Source organism: Orbicella faveolata, unplaced genomic scaffold (assembly GCF_042242905.1).
Source record: "Orbicella faveolata isolate gen_17 unplaced genomic scaffold, um_ofav_v1 contig_1, whole genome shotgun sequence".
NCBI lineage: Eukaryota > Metazoa > Cnidaria > Anthozoa > Scleractinia > Merulinidae > Orbicella > Orbicella faveolata.
The window spans coordinates 12,336,378-12,356,595 of NW_028301536.1; the positions used below are offsets into that span (position 1 = coordinate 12,336,378).

Below are 20,218 nucleotides of genomic sequence, written 5' to 3' on the forward strand. Positions count from 1 at the left end.
TCCCCTATGTTTTCGCTCGCCGATTTTCGCGCTCCGCCCCAACCAGAAACTGAAGGGGCGGACGCTTCGTTCGAGCTCTGCGGAGCCTGATCGTAAGCTACCATTTCCTCAAGCCGAGGCCCCCCCGGCTAAGAGGAACAGGTAGCTCTTGGAAAGCCCTGGGAATAAGAGTGAAAAGTAAGAGAAATCAAGATGGCGGCTATGCACCCAGCCGCAATATGGCTCATTATAGCCGCAGTTGTGGGGGTTGTTCTACTTATTGCCACATTAGTGGCGAACAGAAATCAAACGAAAAAGAAAAGGGGTAAGTTTATTATTGTCTCTTTAAATATTTCTACGGATAAGTTATAAGTTTTCAACCTTACAGTAGTGATACGTCAGCTCTATCATTAAAATGAGCTTAGCTCTGTTACGTTTATCCTCTGATCTACATGAAATGGAGAGGAATAAACTGATGAATAACAGTTACAACATTTAACGTTAATTAAGCCTTTTGATGTAGTCTGATAACATTTCATAATGATGATTGATCTTTTATATTTAGCTAGATGCTTATAAATTAAGGCACCAGTCGATTGAAACCCCCACCCCTTGGGTCCCGGGGAAGGGTTGGGGATTTGACATTGACCCCGGTCAAAGGGCATCAATATCCCTACCCCCTGAGGCCAGAGTTCAGATTAAATGCCCTTACCCCTGAAGCGAGAAAGTTGAAACTATCAAAAGTTTCAAGAATAAAGAAATGCATTTAACTGTTCATCTTCCAAGTTTACATGTATGCAGCGTTGATTATAATTATAAGTACAATACTAACTTCACATTCAGATATGTATGTCATATTTTGGAAAATTATCTGTGCTTTAACAGACTAAAACACTCTCTAACTTTTACAGCAACATCCTCATTTTGTCAGAGATCCAGAACCTTGCGGCTATCTTGGTATTGGAATAAAACCTGTAGAAATTGAAAGAAGAGAACAGTTCATGACATGAACCCTTCACCCTTCCAGATATCATTCGAATTTCAATGCAAATTACTTGCCTCAGATTGAATATCAATTGTAATGGATGATGAAGTGAAAGCAAGATATGTGTGGTTCAAACCACTCTTACCTTTCTCATGCCCTCCCCTCATCTTTGAAGCTCCATACGTAGAGCTAGTACCCAGTTTCTCTATTGCCAGTGCACCCCACGTGGGAATGGAACCAGGAACCAAAGTCAAAATTAGTCAAATGAACCACCCTCAGGGGACAGATTGTTCAAAAGTGATTTAATGCCCCTATTATCCCCTACCCTTCCCCAGGAGCCAAAGGGTGGGGGTTCAATTGACTAGTGCATAACCTGAAAAACTTATCTTGTATTCTTCAATCCATGTGATAATCCTTATGCTGGTTATAATGTCTAAGATTTTAGGGATTATTGTTTTTTTTTAGGGGGGAAGGAGGTGGTACAACAAGAATTTTATGGTATAAGACAGTTACTAGATGTGAAATAGAGGATATTACATGCCCGCAACTTGATATCTCTCGAGTGAGCACAGCGAACAAGTGAGATATGGAGTTGAACACGAGAAGATAAAATTTATTATTATATAAACATACTAACGATGACGTTTTTGACGATTTTTCAAAGATTGCTGACCCCTTTCAGAAGATTTTCGAAGTTTTACAAAATTGTTTCAAAAGCCAGACGAAAACTTCCGAACATTTCCAAACATTTACCAAAGATTGCTGTAGACGACTGAAGAAGATCCGAAGATGTTTCGATCATACATCAACAAATTTAAATGTAGTTAAATGTAGTTAAAGGGACAAGAGAAAAATGTGATCAAAAAGGATTATGATATCTTCACAGTCTGAAAGATAAAAATAGTATCTTCACTGCGCACAATGACGATATGATTTTTTAGTAAAAGGAAAAATCCTGGTATTTCACTGGTGTTTATGTAATAAAATATAATATCCTTCTAACAGCAGCATAAAAACATTAACTTACTATTTTTAATTCAGAGGCTGGACTGCACAGTTAGTTCTATTGTTTCGAAAAGGATGCTGGCTCCTGATATTTTTTAAAGTATTCCTTTCTTTGAAATGTTTTGTTAAAAAGTGTGCCAATCTGATGAAAGTAAACTTATATTGCAATGCTAAACTACATGTGGTAGGTGACATACTTTTGACTGGTCAAAAGCGCTTTCTGAATGGAAAGTTTCGCCATTGACAAGAGCATGAGGAAAGTGAGGGGAAATTAAAACTTTTTGGTTGTTTTTAGGTGCATCAAGCCAACAAGAACAGGCTGACAATGTCAGAGAGGTTGGTGGAGCAAGAAGACGTCAAAGAAATGCTCTTTCAAGAATGAGAAGAGCACAGAATGATGATGACGATGAGGAGGATGATTATGAAGGTGATACAGTTGATCTATTACACTTTAACTCGTAATACTTGAGAATAACATTTGGTGGTATATACAGATGTAGGTAGTTGTACTTGTGTCTTCAACCAGTTGGGGAAATAGTTTAGAGGGTAAACTTTTTTTCATTTTGAATTATCACTAAGGGCCCGTTTACGTGGAAAGAGGATGATCCTAGTGCTAGGATCATCCTAGAAGGTTCATTTGGTTTACTTACAAAAATGCGGCTCCTGGGATTAACTTTTCATTTGGTTTACATGCAAGATTTCTGTTCAGCACGGTTGTAAAGCAAGATAGCGGGCGACAATGACAAAAGCGTAGTTTTGGGAGTTCTTCTCTCTTTACTGGCGTTGATAACTGCCTTTTAGCATCAATTTGCCATTATATACATGTAACATCAGGTTCATGGCGACTGTTGAAAGGCTGAATTGTCACTTGCTAGACAACTTGTCGCGATGAGACTAGCGTGTGTGGGAGATGCTTTACTAATCGAATAAAGCCAGAGGTCACAGAAAATCAGCTGTGATTGACAGTGATTTAATTGATGGTAATCGAACGTAAACTGAAATACAATGCAGCGAATAAACTAATTACTAGATAATAGAAGATTACAAGATGACAAGAGTCGCGAAACAATAATAGCAAACATTCCAATCATAACTGCGATGTGACAATACTTCCAGTCAAACTTCTCAGTAAAGATACAATTAAAATCATCAGTGATCCCAAGCAGATATGCATACTGCTAACTGTCGTAATACATTAAATGATAACACTCTAAAATCTTGAAATCAATAAAATTGCACGATGTGATAAAAACGTGCTTGCTTGAGCGCCACTGAAAGCGATATGGGAATTTACTAGCAAGGAAAGGAGTTTAACTGAATTACCAGAGATTCTTACAGGAAGCTGCTAAATAGAAACCTAAGCTAGGGGGAGTGTAAACTATAAAGATCTATCACTAAAAACAAGATGAAATAAAAACTTTGAAAACTGGGGCTCTGCTATGTGTTGGACTTAGTACGATAGGCTGTTGTATAAAAAACCGAGACTAAAGGTACTTAACGTTAAAAAAACATCAAAACTTGAAACTTGTACTAAAAAGCAAGCATAGAAAATAGTTTGTACTTACACATCGGTTCCCGCTTCCACTCTAAATAGTCAAGGGTAGCTTAAAACTTAATTTACTTGAAAACACATACTGTGCACGATAACTGAAACTTGAACTACTGGCAGGGATATGCCGCTAACACTATCTATATACGTCCACGCGTAAAAACTAATGACATCATTGCTAAGCAACAAATTGGCGAATCAGGAAGAATTAAGATTACTCACTTAAGGTCGTAATACTAGCAATAATGATAAATATTGCATAAAACGTACAACAGTTTTTAAAGACATGTTTCGGCATGCTTATACCATCTTCAGTTTAATAGAGTGACTAATGATACGTGACACAAGTTATATACTACAAAATATGAATAAATTATTTACAATATGCATTACAAAACAGTGGAAACGGAAATTACAGAGTTAAAAAGGTGTTGAAGTGATGTAACTGTTTGTTAAGGTCAGGTTTGTTCTTACTAATATAAAAGGCTTCTTTAAGTTTAAGATCAATAGAGCTATTCGCTGAGTCTAAGATGCGAAAACAAGAAGGTGTGTACATGCCCCTGCATGAAGAAAATTGAGAAAGATGTTTAAAAATATGCGAGTTTTTAGCACCTATTTTAGCTAATCTTTTTCTTGGATTTCACAAAGAAACATGGCTAAATAATTTTATCAAGGCCGACATCTTACTCTATAGGCGTTATGTTGACAATACTTTTTGCGTCTTTAAAAATGAGCGGGATGCCATGTCTTTCTTTGAATTCATCAATTCTCAACATCCCAACATCAAATTTACTTTCGAGAAACAGAACGACGGTAAACTTTCCTTTTTGGATGTTCTGATTGACAACTCTTCGCATGACTGCGTTTTTTCAGTTTTTCATAAAAAAACCTACACTGGTCTCTTAACAAATTTTTTTAGTTTCACTCCGTTTCGTTATAAAATTGGCCTTGTCCGTACTCTCATTGACCGAACTTATAAAATCAACAACACTTCTTCCGGTTTTGAAAACGATCTGATCAAGCTTTCGGACACTCTAAAACGTAACTCGTTTCCTTCACACATCATTGAAAAAACCTTCAAGCGGTATCTTAACAAGCCTTCTGATCAAAAAAGCCACAACGTTAATGATGAAAACAATATACGCTATTTTAAGCTTCCTTTTATCGGCCAGTACTCTAGAATAACGGAACTCAAACTACGGCAATTACTTAAACGTTTTTGTGAAACGGATCTTAATATCAAATTAGTTTTTACTTCTTTCAAAATCAAGAATATGTTCAGTTTTAAAGATCGTACTCCTGATGCTCTAAAATCCATGGTAGTTTATCAATTTACTTGTGCGGGATGTAATTCCTGTTATATTGGTGAAACCAGTCGCCATTTTTCTACCAGGATTAAAGAACATACAGTAAACGATAAAAACTCGCATATTTTTAAACATCTTTCTCAATTTTCTTCATGCAGGGGCATGTACACACCTTCTTGTTTTCGCATCTTAGACTCAGCGAATAGCTCTATTGATCTTAAACTTAAAGAAGCCTTTTATATTAGTAAGAACAAACCTGACCTTAACAAACAGTTACATCACTTCAACACCTTTTTAACTCTGTAATTTCCGTTTCCACTGTTTTGTAATGCATATTGTAAATAATTTATTCATATTTTGTAGTATATAACTTGTGTCACGTATCATTAGTCACTCTATTAAACTGAAGATGGTATAAGCATGCCGAAACATGTCTTTAAAAACTGTTGTACGTTTTATGCAATATTACTCACTTAATTAGAGAAGCCTCGATATAATGTTCATTACAATACAACTTGATATTTCAAACACAGCAACAGCGAGCTACTATTCTCCAACTAAATCACACTGCCACCATTTCCAGGTTTCAAATAGCGAGGAGGAAGATCAGATGTGGACCTGCTCGCAGATTATGGCCTTTTGAGCTTTTAGTTGCTAAGTGTGAAGATCCCGCCATGTTGTTTCTCAGAACTCGTCCCCAGGGCCATCTCCGGTTTCAAGATGGTGGGTGGGCAAATTGGGCCTCCCAAGGCCATTTACATGTAGGTAGGATCATTCTAGCACCAGGATCATCCTTCCTCTCAGATAGGATTATCCTAGTGGTAGGATGATCCTAGCACTGGGGCCAAATACAACCCTTCACATGTAAACTGAAAGCTGAAGACATACTGCGCTCGGATGATCCTAGTCCTAGGATGATCCTAGCATTAGGATCATCCTCTTTCCATGTAAACAGGCCCTAAGATTGAGAAAATTTGGGTTATGGAAATTAATGCAATAAGGAAGGTAACCTGAGGTAATGAGCCAGTAGCAACAAGAACAATTCAATCTACGAAATCTCAGAAATCTGTATGAACCAGGACACTTGGAAGAAAATTAAACAGAGATGGTTACTGTTAATAAAAAAATCAATCAATAAATAGATATTTGAAGTGGTGCATCCCAAGGAGAGAATCCTTACATTCCTTTGTTTCCAAATTGAATTGGAATTTAGAAGTGTTGGTTTTGTGGAGAGAGAAAAATCAGAGAACTGAAAGAAAAACCCTTAGAAGAAGGTAAGGATGAGCAACAAATTCAACCCACATGTAACCTTGGGTTCAGGATTTGTACCTGGACCACACTGGTGGGAGGCAAGTGCTCTGAATGCTGTGCCATCCCTGCTCCCTTTCATTGAAAGGGCTAATGAATTACCTCGAGGCATCAAGACAATATATTGAGAACAAATTTAAACTGGGATAAGCTCTGGCGGTATGGAGCACTTGGTCTGACTCAAACTATGCTTAGTTCCTTGCCCCCGAGTGGGGGATAGGGCCGGAGATCAATGCTCGCCATCTGTCCCTATTCTTGGCCACAGCTGCTGCTGCGGCCCATGATGTAAGTCCCAGCTCAGCGCGTTCCTTCTCCACAGTTCTCCGCCATGTTTCCCTTGGCCGTCCTCTACTTCTTTTTCCACTTGGTGCCCAGGATAATGCCACGTGTTGGTTTCGGTCTGGTGCCATACGCAGAACATGACCTATCCACTTCCATCGCCTGCGTCGCACTTGTGTACTGATCTTTTCGATTCCCACTCTTCTCCAAATTTCATCATTGGGCACACGCATGGGCCAATGGACTTTCAAGATTCTCCTTAGGCATTTGTGAAGAAAGGTGTCAAGCCTTTTTTCATCCGCTTTTGTCATTCTCCAAGTCTCGCATCCATACAACAGGACAGCAATGATGTTTGACTTGAAGATCCTCATCTTAGATTCTCGGCGGAATTCACCTGTTCTCCACACCTTTGAAAGTCGATGAAAAACACTTTTAGCTTTACCTAACCTACTCCGAATGTCCTGTTCGGCACCACCCAAGTTGTTAACAGTGGCCCCTAGATAGACAAAGCTGTCTGTATCCTCTACATCAGTGCCGTTTATCTTTATAGGATCTTGTCTCCTAGCATTGAGTCTGAGCATCTTCATTTTGTTGACGTTTATCTTCAAACCCGTACCTTCACTGTTGCTCCCCAGTCTTTCTAACTTCGTTTGTGCTTGCGTCCATGTGCTGGAAATGAGCGCAATGTCATCGGCATAGTCTAGGTCTTCAAGCTGTCTCATCATCTTCCATCGAATCCCTGTATTATGTTGCTCTGTAGTCCTACACATAATCCAATCTATTATCAGTAGGAAGAGAAACCCTGACATTACACAACTTTGTTTCACTCCTGATTTCACGGTAAACCAATCCAATTTGCCTGCTCCATCGATCACTGCACACTTGGTGTTACTGTAAAACAATTTGACAATTCTTATGAATTTTGATGGTATTCCACAAGACTGCATTATCCTCCACAGTGTTTCACAGTGGACACTATCAAATGCTTTCTCGTAATCTACAAAACAGGTATACAGACTTGCATTCCATTCCAGCGATTGTTCGATGACATTTCGCTGCACAAAGATGTGCTCAGTCGTGCTTCGCCCAGTTCTGAAACCTGCCTGTTCTTCCCTTAGCATCCCATCCACTGCATCATGCAGTCTAGTAATAATTACTCTTCCCATAACTTTCGCTGGTACTGATAACAATGTTATTCCACGCCAGTTGCCACAGTCAGTAAGGTTCCCCTTCTTGGGAAGCTTAACGATCAGACCACAATTCCAGTCCTCCGGGATTTCCTCTGTCTCCCACACCTTGCGGAATAGGTCTTCTAGCAGGCATGCAGTTGTCTCTATGTCAGCCTTCAGTAGCTCTGTTGTGATTGAATCCATTCCAGCTGCTTTGCCATTCTTCATGTTCTTCAGAGCCTGCTTTATTTCCTGTCGGGTGATACATTCGTCGCTGACATCTATTCCGTTTTGCTGCCTATCATCAACAACTGCGGGGGCTACTGGATCAGGCCGGTTCAGGACATTGTTGAAATGTTCTTGCCATCTATGTCTGATCTCTTCTTCTGTTGTTAATAGCTTTCCATCCTGGTCTTTCACCATGTTCATTCTTCGTGGCCAGTCGTTACATAATGTCTTCGTTACCTCATACACCTCTTTTAGGTTGCCATTCCTTGCAGCCTCCTCGGCTTCTCTTGCAAGCGCATTTGCCCATTCCCTCTCGTCTGCTCTCAAGCTTCTCTTTACTTCCTTGTTTTTCTCATTGTATTCTATTCTCCTTCTTTCTCTTATCCTTTCTGATCTTGTCTCTTCCATCTTCTTCTTCAATTTCCTTCTTTCATCAATTTTTCTCCAACTTGTTGCACTTATCCAAGTCTTGCTCTTCCTTTGTCTATGACCAAGAACTGACTTTGCCGTTTCGCAGTAGGCCTTCTTGATGTTCGACCATTTCTCCTTGACGCTTTCGGCATTCTGGGTGTCATCATTTCCTGTTTCATCAGACTCAGTTTCTGTCAAGCAGCTAAATCTGTTCTTAAGCTCTAAGACAAAGCTTTGTTTAATCTCAGGCACCTTTAGCTTTTCTCAGCTCATATTTCCGTGCAGTTGTTTCGCCTTGCTTTCAAACCACCCCACTTAGCTTCAATCGAATATTTCCAACAACCAGATTGTGATCACTTCCAACGTCGGCTCCCCTGAAAGCCCTGGCGTCCTGTACTGATCTCTTAAATATTCCATTAACAGCTATGTGGTCGATTTGATTCCTTGTTCTTCCATCTGGAGAGGTCCAGGTGTACTTATGGATGTCTTTGTGGGGGAACATGGTCATTATAATGGCCACGTTGTTGGCCACACAGAACTCTATGAACCTTTCACCATTATCAGATCTGTCGCTTCCTAAACCATGCTTACCAACCACTCCGTTTTCGCCCTCCATTTGGTGCCCTAACTTTGCATTCCAGTCGCCCATAGTTATTATGATGCCATGTCGAGGTGTCCTGTCATACACCTGTTGCAGTAGTTCATAGAACCCGTCTTTTTCATTGGTGTCAGCGTCATTGGTTGGTGCATAGACTTGAATAATGGTTGTTTTTATGTGCTTGGATTTGAACCTGGCTGTTATTATTCTGTCGCTCACAGGGTTCCAGCTCTCCAGAGCCCTAGATGCCTCCTTGCTCATCATAATGGCCACACCGCTTTGGTGTTGGCTATCGTTTCTGCCAGCGAATATTATATTCACTCCTGTTTGTGTCCTAACCTGCCCAGACCCTGTCCATCGACACTCGCTGATCCCTAGGATCTCCACCTTGTACTTTGCCATCTCTCTACAAACCTGAGCAGTCTTTCCGGTGCTGTACATGGTACGCACGTTCCAACATCCCACTCTCATTGTCTTCTTAGGGTGAGTCAATGCCCTTATCCGCATGCAAGTTTCCTTTCGGCTTTCACCTGCATTCCTCATACTGCTGTCCATCAGGATGACGGAGTCGTCTCCCATAAGATAGCAGCCGCTGATCTCGCTCCTTGGTAGTTATCGGTACACTCAAAAGAGTGGCCTTGACATCAATTTCCGGTTTCCGTAATCACCTTGCTTTTACGGGATGGGGTGATTGGCCCCATGCCCAACCCCCAACCTGGAGGACCAGGGATTTTCTGTCGGGGCGTCCTTCCCCTAGCCACGGGTACCAGATATTTAAAGGCGCTGGAAGCTCGCCTTTCGCCATTGTCACTCAGCTACATCATATTACCAGGGTCACCAAACATGGAGGTGTGACATATGACTTGCTGGCAGAGCCTTTTTGAGATGGTAGGTGTTTCTCGGCACTTACGAGAGCTACCTAGTGGCAACAGTAGCTCTCACCAGGACCTTTTACCAGCCTTTGACCCTTTGACTATACTGTCCTTTAAATGTGCTTTATTGTCACTACAGGTGCTGGTGGTGATAGTTATTCAATGGGGCTTGACAACCAAATGCCTGTTGGAAAGATTGGAGCTAAGAAACAGAGACGACTTGAAATGAAAGAGGAAAAGAAACTTCTAAGAGAGGTATGAAATAACAGTCAGTAACTGGACATTGTCAAACCAAGTTTGTGAAATTGTCTGTCAGTGACTAATTAAAATTTCAAATCATGCCAGGTTCTTTGGTTTGTTTTGCTTTAATAGCCTTGCTAGATTAATGCAATTGCTAAACAATGTGAAAAGAACAATCTGCTTTTGAAAATCATCCTGTAATGCATTGCTAAGGATACTTATTTCTTCATGTTTGCCCGTGGATTGAGTCATCAAATTATTTCTGTATGTAAACTACCGGTACATATCAATTATTAAATAACCCATTGATGCCTGTGCCGGCTGTAACTGGCTGTGACAAAGGTTGGCCTTTGTTCCACCTCTGACATCATCTCCTTTGACCAAAATTGGCATTATCTATACTCAAGTTCTGCAGTCCTGAGGAAAAGACCTTTCCAATGATAACCAGATCAGGGTGATCAATTCAATGGAGCCTGAACCATGCATGAAAATGCGCAGAAATTTGAGGGAAAAACTTGGAGCAAAATTTTCTTTGGGTACACTTGGCTTCTCCATGGTAAGAATTGCCCATCTCAATGATGCTTTCATAGGAATTTTTCAACTGGAAGCAAGCTATCATTGCACAGCAAAAAGATAAGAGAAGGAGAAAAAGCAAAAGCAAAAAAAGAAAAGCCTAAAGATGTAGATTTTTTTTTTGAAAAATGTCTTAAAACAAACTGCCAGTGTAAAGAAAGGCATGCTATCATGTTGCAAATGCCTTTTCAAGTATATTGCAGCTAATTTGGCTCATATCCAGGCTGAAAACATTCAAAATGTCTCAAAAATGCATTTTTGGCAAAAAGCTCTGGAAGTCAATGGGTTAAGGGCCCATTAGCCAATTTATGCACGTGCTCACGCGTGTTGCTAAGGAGGTGAAATTTCACCTCCAGTTACTTGTGTCAGCCTGAGCGCGGAAAATAAAAACAACTCAATGACTTCCAAATTCGCTTACATTTTAGATATTTTTCTTTGTGTTTCACAAAGTGCAAAGTAAAAAAAGTAGAAGCAAAGACAAAATAAGAAAAAGACAGAAAAACAAGAGCAACAGAAAGAGAAAAACTAACTCCTCGTGGCTTTGTTTGATCTTACCGAGGTGCACTGGTAGTGTAAATTGCGCACGTGCTGATAGGGTTTTTTCCAATATATATTGGGCGCATTTCCGGTTTCTTTAAATGCTAAAGGAAACGCGGTTTTTCATTAAATCCAGCCTTTTTCAACAGATTTCGGTTAAAGCCAACGTTGGAAAGATAGCTATGCGTTCCTTTTTCAAAATCATGCTTTTTTCAGAAAATTACAAATTTTTTAATATTTTGAAATTTTTTCAAAATTTGACCTTTTAAAAATAAAACAAAATCTATGCATAGCGTAATAAGGATTTAAATTAAAATATTAAATCAATGAAAAAAATCCCGATAAAGTAATTTGCCTGGGAGCTTTTGCGTTTTTTCAGTATTAGTCACATGACTATGGGCGTGGCCTGATGACGTCATCACTAGTGTTACTGATCATGAAAAAGTTAAAACACATGAAATAACTCTGAACTAACTAAAAATGATGAGGTTATATGAGAATAAATTTTCCTTAGCAACGGCTCAAAAAGATTGGTTAATGGGCCCTTAATGTCCAACCAAATTGGTGATAAATGACTGTATGTCTGGCCAAAAATAGAGATTTGTTGTAAGGACACGTCCTGTGTACAACTCACGGCTCTTTTTAGTGATAGAGTTAAAGGAGGGTTGGTGGAAAACTGGTGAAAAAGAAAGTATTTTTGACAAAAAATAGAATATGAGTAGAGGTAGTATATTTCAAAGTTATAACTCTCTGACACTCTAACAAGACCTTCACTGAAAAAAAGATTTTTAGTAACTGTTATCCTCTTTTTTAAGCAAATGGAGGCTGAAAGAGAAGACAGAAAGCAACGTGAAGCCTTAAGAGAAGAAGAAAGAAAGAGGCTTGAAGAGAGAAGACGGATAGAGCAAGAAAAACTGGTTTGTACATTTGCATTATTATATGCCTCACACATAGTGTACTCCTTTATTTGAATGCTCATTCAAATTGTATTAGTTTCCAAAGGACTATCATCAGCATGCCATATACAGAAATCAAAAATGATAATGATGCAGCCTTTCGAACTCTTGTTTCACACTGACATAACAGATTTTGTTTCTTTAACTATTTCCAGGAAGAGCAAGAACGCAAAAGGAAGGAAGAGCAAGAGCGAAAGGAACATGAGGAATATCTTTTGTTAAAAGAACAATTTACAGTGGAAGAAGAAGGTGTTGGTGAGACTGCCGAGGAAGTAAGTGACTGTAACATGCTAATAGTCAGGGAAACATGTCAACATGTCATATGACATGTTGTTTGTCCTGGTTGTCAGTAATGAAATGAAAGCTAAGTTATTTTGCTGTCTTGTCAGTGAGGCTGAGCAAATTTAGTCTTGTTTTCAATACAGTTTGTGTAAAAATTAATGTGTGGGAGAGGGAGGGGAGCATGAGCAAGTGCTGGATGGCACCTATCAGCCAAGGGTAATGCTATCATGTATCATGCATCTTAGTTTAAACTGGGCATGCCACATCACTTAGACGAGAGACACCTCTAAGTACAAGTCAAATGCAAACTGTCTAAGAACTTGGGGTTAAAAACACTAAATCTGCTATAAAAATTTGAAGGCATTAAAAGGTGCAAATTTCATGCAGCTTCAGTTCCTTGAAATGCATTGATAATTATTTTCTTCTTGTTTCTTTCAGTCTGAGGCTCTTCTTGAGGAGTTTGTTAACTATATAAAGGTAAAAAATAAATACAATAATAATGTAAAATGACAAATTTATGAGATCATTTGGCTTGTATCATCTTCAATGAATATTGTTCCAGGTTCTCTTTATAGTCTCCAGGTAATCAAATACTATTGAATGTTAAATTATGTTCAAAAATATGCATGCTTTTTCCAAGATTACAAGTGTTTGAATTAATTTCAATTCCTAAATCTGTATTTGTCTGGTAAGAATAGTGGATATACTTTACATTTAGTTTGAAATGAACATTCTGTCTTTATTTGTCATGTTTGTTCCAAATTGTAATTTGTTTTTCCAAACTGCAATAATTCATATTGTTTGGTTTTCAGGACACCAAAGTTGTGTTGCTGGAGGAGCTGGCTTGTCAGTTTGGTCTGCGTACACAAGATGCCATTGATAGACTTCAGTCTTTACAGGACATGGAAAGGATAACAGGTAACATATTCTTTATATCAAGCACTCGGAGGGAATCACTATTAGGCAAAAAGGAACTAGTTGAATTTAAAGAAGTTACCAAGTTCCCACTTGGAAAGTAAAATAACCAACAGTCAAAACAATTTTTGAAAAATGCTGTAGTTTTGTTAGGACACAAACGACTGGTTTCAGTTCACATGGTTGGTCCCAATAAATACAGCTTGCAACTCAATGAGTAATTAAGCAAAATTCAGTCACTTGGGAGGCGGCATAGCCAGGTGGTTTAGGGTGCTGGATTTGAAATCTGGAGGTTCCTGGTTTGAATCCTCCACCCTACTATTATCTGGATTTGTTCTCAGTAGTCCTGAGTTCAACTCCTTTAACTGTATTGTGAAAACAGTCAACTGGTCACCCTTCCACCATTTGCGATTCTTAATAGTTTACGTTCCATAAAGCAATATTTGGTAAACTTATTTATTTAGTGTCCCCAATTAACACAACAGTGCTAAATACATTTGACACTTGAATAAAGTTATCGAATTTTAATTATTTTTTGACTAGTTTTTCGTTTTACTTTACTGTTTATTCCTTACCCAGTTCCAACATGACAATGCTCAGTCTTTTGCATACAGTACATGTAGTTTATACGACTTGCATGCTTGTTTATTTTTAGTAGGTTTTACATAAGATATTTTCTAGTTTTGTTTTTGAGAAATAGGCAGCTAGTATGCACTCACTGCCACTCCCATGTTTCAGGTGTAACAGATGACCGTGGAAAGTTTATTTACATCTCTCCTGAAGAACTGCAAGCTGTCGCCAAGTTTATTAAACAACGTGGACGAGTTACAATCAGCGAACTTGCCGAGAGCAGTAACACACTTATTAATCTGCAGACAGATAAGTCCCATACAGAATCTTCACCAACTGCACAAGTGTCTGCGTAAGGTTATTGAGATGTTATGGCAAACAATGGCAGACTGAAATAAGTCAGAAGTATTTATTTAAAAAAACCTGGTATCAAGACTGGCTCCAACAGATGCAAACAAGGCGCTTCCAAACCTTCACTTTAGCTCTCTTTTGTCTAGTATAAATTATCAGTCATTAGTTTTCATCATCAAACAGCAAATCCAAATTTTTTAATTTACTTGCCTTCCACTTTTGTCTAAACTGCTGGGCAAAACCAGTGTGCTAAAATTGAATTGATATTTTTGAAATGTCAAGTAAACTTGAGAGGCAGATTCCATTGCTTTCCAGTTACCAGAATTAAACATGGGTTGTTGACCAAGCTTGTTTGGTCAAGATGGCACTAGATATTAGCCAAGTTCCTTTTTTAGCATGTTTATGAACACTGCTGTCGTGCAGGATACAGCTGGCAAGATAGCTCCATCTTGCTCGTTCAGTTAACAAACCCAGCATAGGCGTTTATTCATCTTGCCTACTCTCTGAGCTACCCAGTATAATTACAGAAATTGTAAATGGTGGTAAGGAGCAGTTTTAAAATGATTGGCAGACAAATGTATGATAGAATAGCATCAAAGCGGACATTATGTTACATTATTTCAGGTGTATATGGCTTGTATTGTAGCCGATATAATGCGCACTCTGATTGGCCAATTGTAGGGCATTATTCTCCCACAATGCCCACGGGCTGATTATGGGCCTGCAAAACCAAAGCAAAAAGCCATATAATAAACAACTTATTAACCTTGAAAGTTCGGTCTTTACCAGAAAATATCAAACCTTGGCCTTGCCGAATTGACCGAGCAATAGGTTTCAGTTTGAGATTTTCCCATAAAGACCTCACTCTCGGTCAATAAGTAGTTGGTACATACCAGTCAGATAACTGACCAACACTATGCTGTGATGAAGAGAAGCAGATTTCAGTTTTTTTTATATATTGATTACAAGTCATTGCAGACTGCTTCTTGTCTTATTTGAAAACAAGGAAAACAATTTTATTTTAAACGATATTATCAAACAGTGCTGAAATAATCAATCATTTTATTTTGCATTCCTCCTCTGAAAACAGATAGTGGCAATATTATTCAATAAATATTATGTTGAAATTATAAATTCCATGTTTCAATATTATTGTGTCACCATGTCTGGATACCAGTTTGCTAACTAACAAAGAAAGAATGAAATGTAATTATTATTGTTATTATTTACAAATTCTTTGAAATATGACAGATTGCTAGATGAAGAGAGATATGTACAATTAAATTGGTAATTATGATTATTGGCCCGAGTGGAGTACAATTCAGGGATAAATCGCACAAGTAATTTCAACATCAGGCAAGCGTGAAGTGTGAGGCTAATTTGAAATTATGAGCATGATTACTCCCTGAATTGTACAACATGAGATCCCATTACTAATTAATCATATCTATAACAAATTTTGGAATCAAAAATGTCTTTTGAGAACTCATTTTAAGCAAAAAAGTTTGTTGAGCTTTTCATAAGTAGGAAACATTGAGAAGAAAGCCATTAAAGTGCACATAATTGATGTGTGAATCATGTGGGTATCCAATTACAAAAAGTTCAAATTGGATACTTGTAATTAGACACCCATGTGATCATGTGCCAATTATCTGACAAGTAGGCACTTGGAGAACCAATCACAATTGAGAATTTTGTTATAAATATGATTAAAAATGTAATTCACTGCAAAGTTTGCCAAGTCATAGTGTACTTTATCTTACTAGTAAAACAATAGCTCTTATAAGTAACCAACCCCCTTTCCTATTTGTCTATATAAGCTAACAAAATATATTACTGAACAGACTGAATTAGATTTGTTACCTAGCATGATATGCATGTATCAGCAAAACACCAGTTAAAAAGTTGTAATTGAGAAGTGATTAAATAATAATTAAAATAAATAACAGTAACAAAACAGATAAAAATGTAACATGAATAAACTACTGAAGAGCATTGTTTAAGACTATCTGAAGCCTAAGTAAAACAAGAACTTTATCTAACTTGTTACTTAACATGTCATAATTCAATATTTGGAACAAATAAATAATTTCCCTTAGGCTATTTAAAAGTTCTTGCAATGCATAATAATATATTAAACTTAATTTTTTAATAGTGAAAATTGAAAAATGATGAAGGATTTGATCTGCTCTTATAAATTTATAAAATCTGGCATTTACCATGACTTCCATGGATAAAAATTTTATCAAACAAGAATTCCTTGGTATTTTCCCAAAAAAATGTCCCTATTATGCAGTGACTGTGCTAAAATTAAGAAATGGAAAGCTGAAATTATTGTGGAGCATGAATTTCACATTTTGATGTTTTGGCATTGTTTACATTGAAATAAGATATGCTGGACAATTAGTGGGGAGGGGGGGGGGGGGAAACGCTGTTTAATGCTGCTAAACCAGCGATCAACTCCCATCTTCTCTCTACGTTTTCTTGTCAGATAGGTCCATGAGAATGAACGAACTGGGAAAAACAAATTGTCTCAAGGCAACTTATAGAAGACCACTAGCACATAGTAAGGAGAACTTGAATGTTTGTCCTGCAGGCAAATTTACCCTATTTAGTATGATATTGCAGCAGGGCAACAAGAGACTCCATTTTGTATCTTGATATGTCTCTTAACGTGCACATGATCTTGGCTTCCAGACTCTTGTGCAAATGATCCTTGCTTCAGGAATGCTCACTGGTTTCACCCCTTACTTTCAAGTCTACCAACATCGGGATAGCCTTCTAAACGCCTTACATCCACAAATTTGGCAAAACCACCTCTTTTGATTGCTTCTATACCAATGTCGCTACAAAATAAAGTTGTATACTATGATTAAAAAGTGTTTATTTTGTGGCTGTCTTATCTACAAGATTCTGTCAATAATGCATGTATGACCAAAAATGATTTAACATAGGATGATTTCCCTGGGGATGCATGAATATTACAAGTGAATGCCCCTTAGGTTGTCCTTAAACCTGCTACATATTCCAGGGACATTCCATGTGAATATTTCCTCTTCTCTAATTATTTGGGAACTGCAAACAAGTTTCACTGTAATTTGCAGCTCATCCCCTCTTAGCATGCACTAAGGACAGAATTAGAATTATCCTAAATAAGAAATGTTGCTGGGTTCACAAATAACTATGAGACACTCTAACAGCTGCAAATTAAAATACACCCATAAGGGGTGAGTTTGCGATGACAGCTTCTAAGTTAATTGATTTCCCACTAACTATATGTAATAATAAAATGTTGCAAAACAAAAAACAAAAAAAACAAAAAACAAAGCAATTTTATCTTTTAAAAAACTCACGAGTCTTCAAATGCCCAGCAGTCCTGCGGTTCCACACCCAATAGTTTGGCAGCTGTCAAAAACGCATCTGGATGGGGTTTGGCATTTTGATAATCTTCATTTCCAACAACTACGTCTAACAAGTCACGAATACCAGCCTCTGTTAATGCTGTGGAGTTAAATGTGTAAATGAATGCACGGATTATTTAAGGAACAAAACCTTGGGTCCCTTTACTTTGTAGTCTAACAAAATTCGCTGCGGGTATTTGCCGCCTCTCGTGTAGCTGATCTTAAGACATGAATGAGGGGAAACTCTGTCACACCTTCCACCTTCAAACCCCCCTTTCATAACAGTGTTTTAAAATTAATAGTAAATGTCTCGAAATATCTTTGAAACCGTTCGCGATTTGGTTAAACGTGGAATTAATTACAAGGCGTAAAAGACAGTAAGAAAGGATTAACTCCCCAGAGCTTATCCCTGCTTCCTGTCTTTTATCACGTCAAAAATAGTCAGAGCAAGCCGTGGTGGACTTTGACCCGCGCTTCATCAAGCGATTCTAAAACAAAAACGAGAACAAACTAAGTTTTGTAGGGACTCTTTTAAAACCAAGCTACACAATCTTAAGCTCAAAAAGAAGTCAAAGTTATTGAGACAAAAAAAAGTTGGATAAACTTTTATAATTTTACCTTGCTCGACTTGACTTCGAGAACTTCCTGAGGCAACTGCTATGGGCATACCAAGGCGGCGGGCGTCTAATGCAAATCGAATTACGCAAGGTATAACTTGAACAGATCGCAGTCCTTTTAGAAAGAAAGCCCTCTTTCGAGCGTAGACTTCAATCGGGTCTAGAGTGATGCCTTGTTTGTTCGCTAGCTCACGAATGATTTCCCTGCCAGGCACTCCAGCTAGCGCGAGGAAACTTTCCTTGTCGAATTTCAAGCCAGTCTCATTACAGATGGCACACCAAGCACTCCAATGTAGTGGCATAGTATCCAATAATGTCCCATCACAATTAAATATCAAACCTTTTAACCCAAGAGGTAAACGCATGTTGTAAATGTTTGTTTATAAGCGGACAAAACTTCTTCCCGCCAAATATATTTTGTAGAACCTCCACAAGCGATTGCTCGCTAAGACACGAATTCTTTACCCCAGCCAAATTGCGGGAAGTAAATATTTGAAATCAGTGACCCCGAACTCAGTCCGTAAGAGGTAAAAAGTCCCGCAAATTACGTAGGCTTCATAATCGATGATACTTTGCCCTTTTGATTCTCAGAAAGTTGAGTTCTTGAGTTCTTCGTTGTCACTGATCATGAAGTAGGAAAGCAGTCGCGACGTAATAGCTCCTTGAGAAGGCCTTGAACCATATACAAATTTTAACAATGCCTTTTGTCATGTCTTGATAGGAAATTGTCGCAACAAAATTGTGATCGATAGAGATATTACACCCCACGATCGAGATGTTTCGTGAATGAATGAAAACTCGTGTTTGTTGTCACGGTGTTCTACGTTTTGGAATGGACTGTGGACTTGTGGATTGGACTTTGGACTGTTGGACTACAACAAAAAAAAACTGCAACCTCCTTTGTTTTGTTGTTGTTGTTATTGTTGTTGTTGCTTTTCTTGGTGGTGTTGGCGTTGTCGTCTTTCTTTTGGTTTTGCTTTTCCTTTGTTTGCATTTTTTTTTTACAGGACTGGCTTCCTGTGAATTTTTTTGGAATGTGTTTTTCTTTCAGTCTTCTGATGGAGGGGTAAATATTATCAAGATCAAGATATCTCTTAAAACTCTAGTACTAAGCCTTATCGAAAATAACCCCCATTAGAGGCAGAGGAGGTTGTAGTGTATTTTAGGTGCAGAACTTGCCTGTAGACCCCATGTGCACTTTATTTGGCTCACTAAAAAGCCTTTAGCCTAGTGGGGTTATATGAATTTGTAGTACATGTATAAAACATATGCACTTCTGCGTTCTCAATGAATCGTAGAAATGATCCATGGTTAGACATACAGTAGGTGTAAACACGAGTCTAATAGTCTGGCATCCTCTAACCCGCAGTCCAGCCCCGATATTCTGCCAGTTTTAAATTTTCGTGAAACATGACATGTTTCCTAAAATAAATCACAACTGAATCACATTGTCATAGTGACGGAAGGGAAGGTCCCCGTCGCCGTCGGACGCCGAGTTTAGTAGCGAGATGCTCGGCATATAAAACATGCAGGATTAGCTAGGATTTTGTACTTTCTACCACGTTTTTCGATGGAAAACTCTTTTCTAGCTAAAGATAAGCTAGAAATGGAACCGCTGCCCATACGCTTGACTACTTTCAATTTTAAAATGTTTCGAAAAGACTGTTTTTAGACAATGTCTGAAAACATTTTAGCCTGCATTTTGTCATGCTAATTGCAGCCATGTCAATCCGTCAAAACCATAAAAACAATGGGACATCGCATTTCTGTATTCTTTTATACGTGTTTTTAATACGTGGAAGGTGGAAAAATCTACGTGCACCATGCTTCAAGCAGTCGACCATACGCGATCTGTAGTTTCATTTCCAGTTTTATGCCAGAACGTAATCAAGAATACCGGAATGATTCTGAATCCCCAGGATGCTAATTTACTTTTTGTAGCACAACGAGGACGCTTATTATTAGAGAGGGGCGCTTTTTAGGGTTAAAGAACCATGAAACTCAGGAACAAAACCAATTGGACACCATGCCATTGGATAGTCGCTGTGAATTCAATCTGAGAGCTTTTCACTCCTTTACAGATCAT

At 38.4% G+C, this 20,218-nt stretch overlaps 2 protein-coding genes across 2 annotated transcripts; one reads left to right on the forward strand and one right to left on the reverse strand.

Annotated features, from left to right (window-relative positions):
* Window positions 1-133: 133 nt before the first annotated feature.
* LOC110041744 (DDRGK domain-containing protein 1-like) lies at window positions 134-16,109 on the forward strand. Its single transcript, XM_089289568.1, has 8 exons — window positions 134-304; window positions 2,265-2,396; window positions 9,830-9,945; window positions 11,856-11,957; window positions 12,152-12,268; window positions 12,717-12,755; window positions 13,091-13,196; window positions 13,932-16,109. Exons 1-8 carry the CDS (start codon window positions 193-195, stop codon window positions 14,117-14,119), a joined length of 912 nt encoding a protein of 303 aa, XP_089145694.1. The 5' UTR covers window positions 134-192; the 3' UTR covers window positions 14,120-16,109.
* Window positions 16,110-16,593: 484 nt separating this feature from the next.
* On the reverse strand, window positions 16,594-18,947 carry LOC110041674 (uncharacterized). The gene is made up of 3 exons (XM_089289578.1): window positions 18,134-18,947; window positions 17,468-17,615; window positions 16,594-16,960 (listed from the first exon to the last, which is right to left on the reverse strand). Exons 1-3 carry the CDS (start codon window positions 18,495-18,497, stop codon window positions 16,855-16,857), a joined length of 618 nt encoding a protein of 205 aa, XP_089145704.1. The 5' UTR covers window positions 18,498-18,947; the 3' UTR covers window positions 16,594-16,854.
* Between the last annotated feature and the right edge of the window lie 1,271 nt (window positions 18,948-20,218).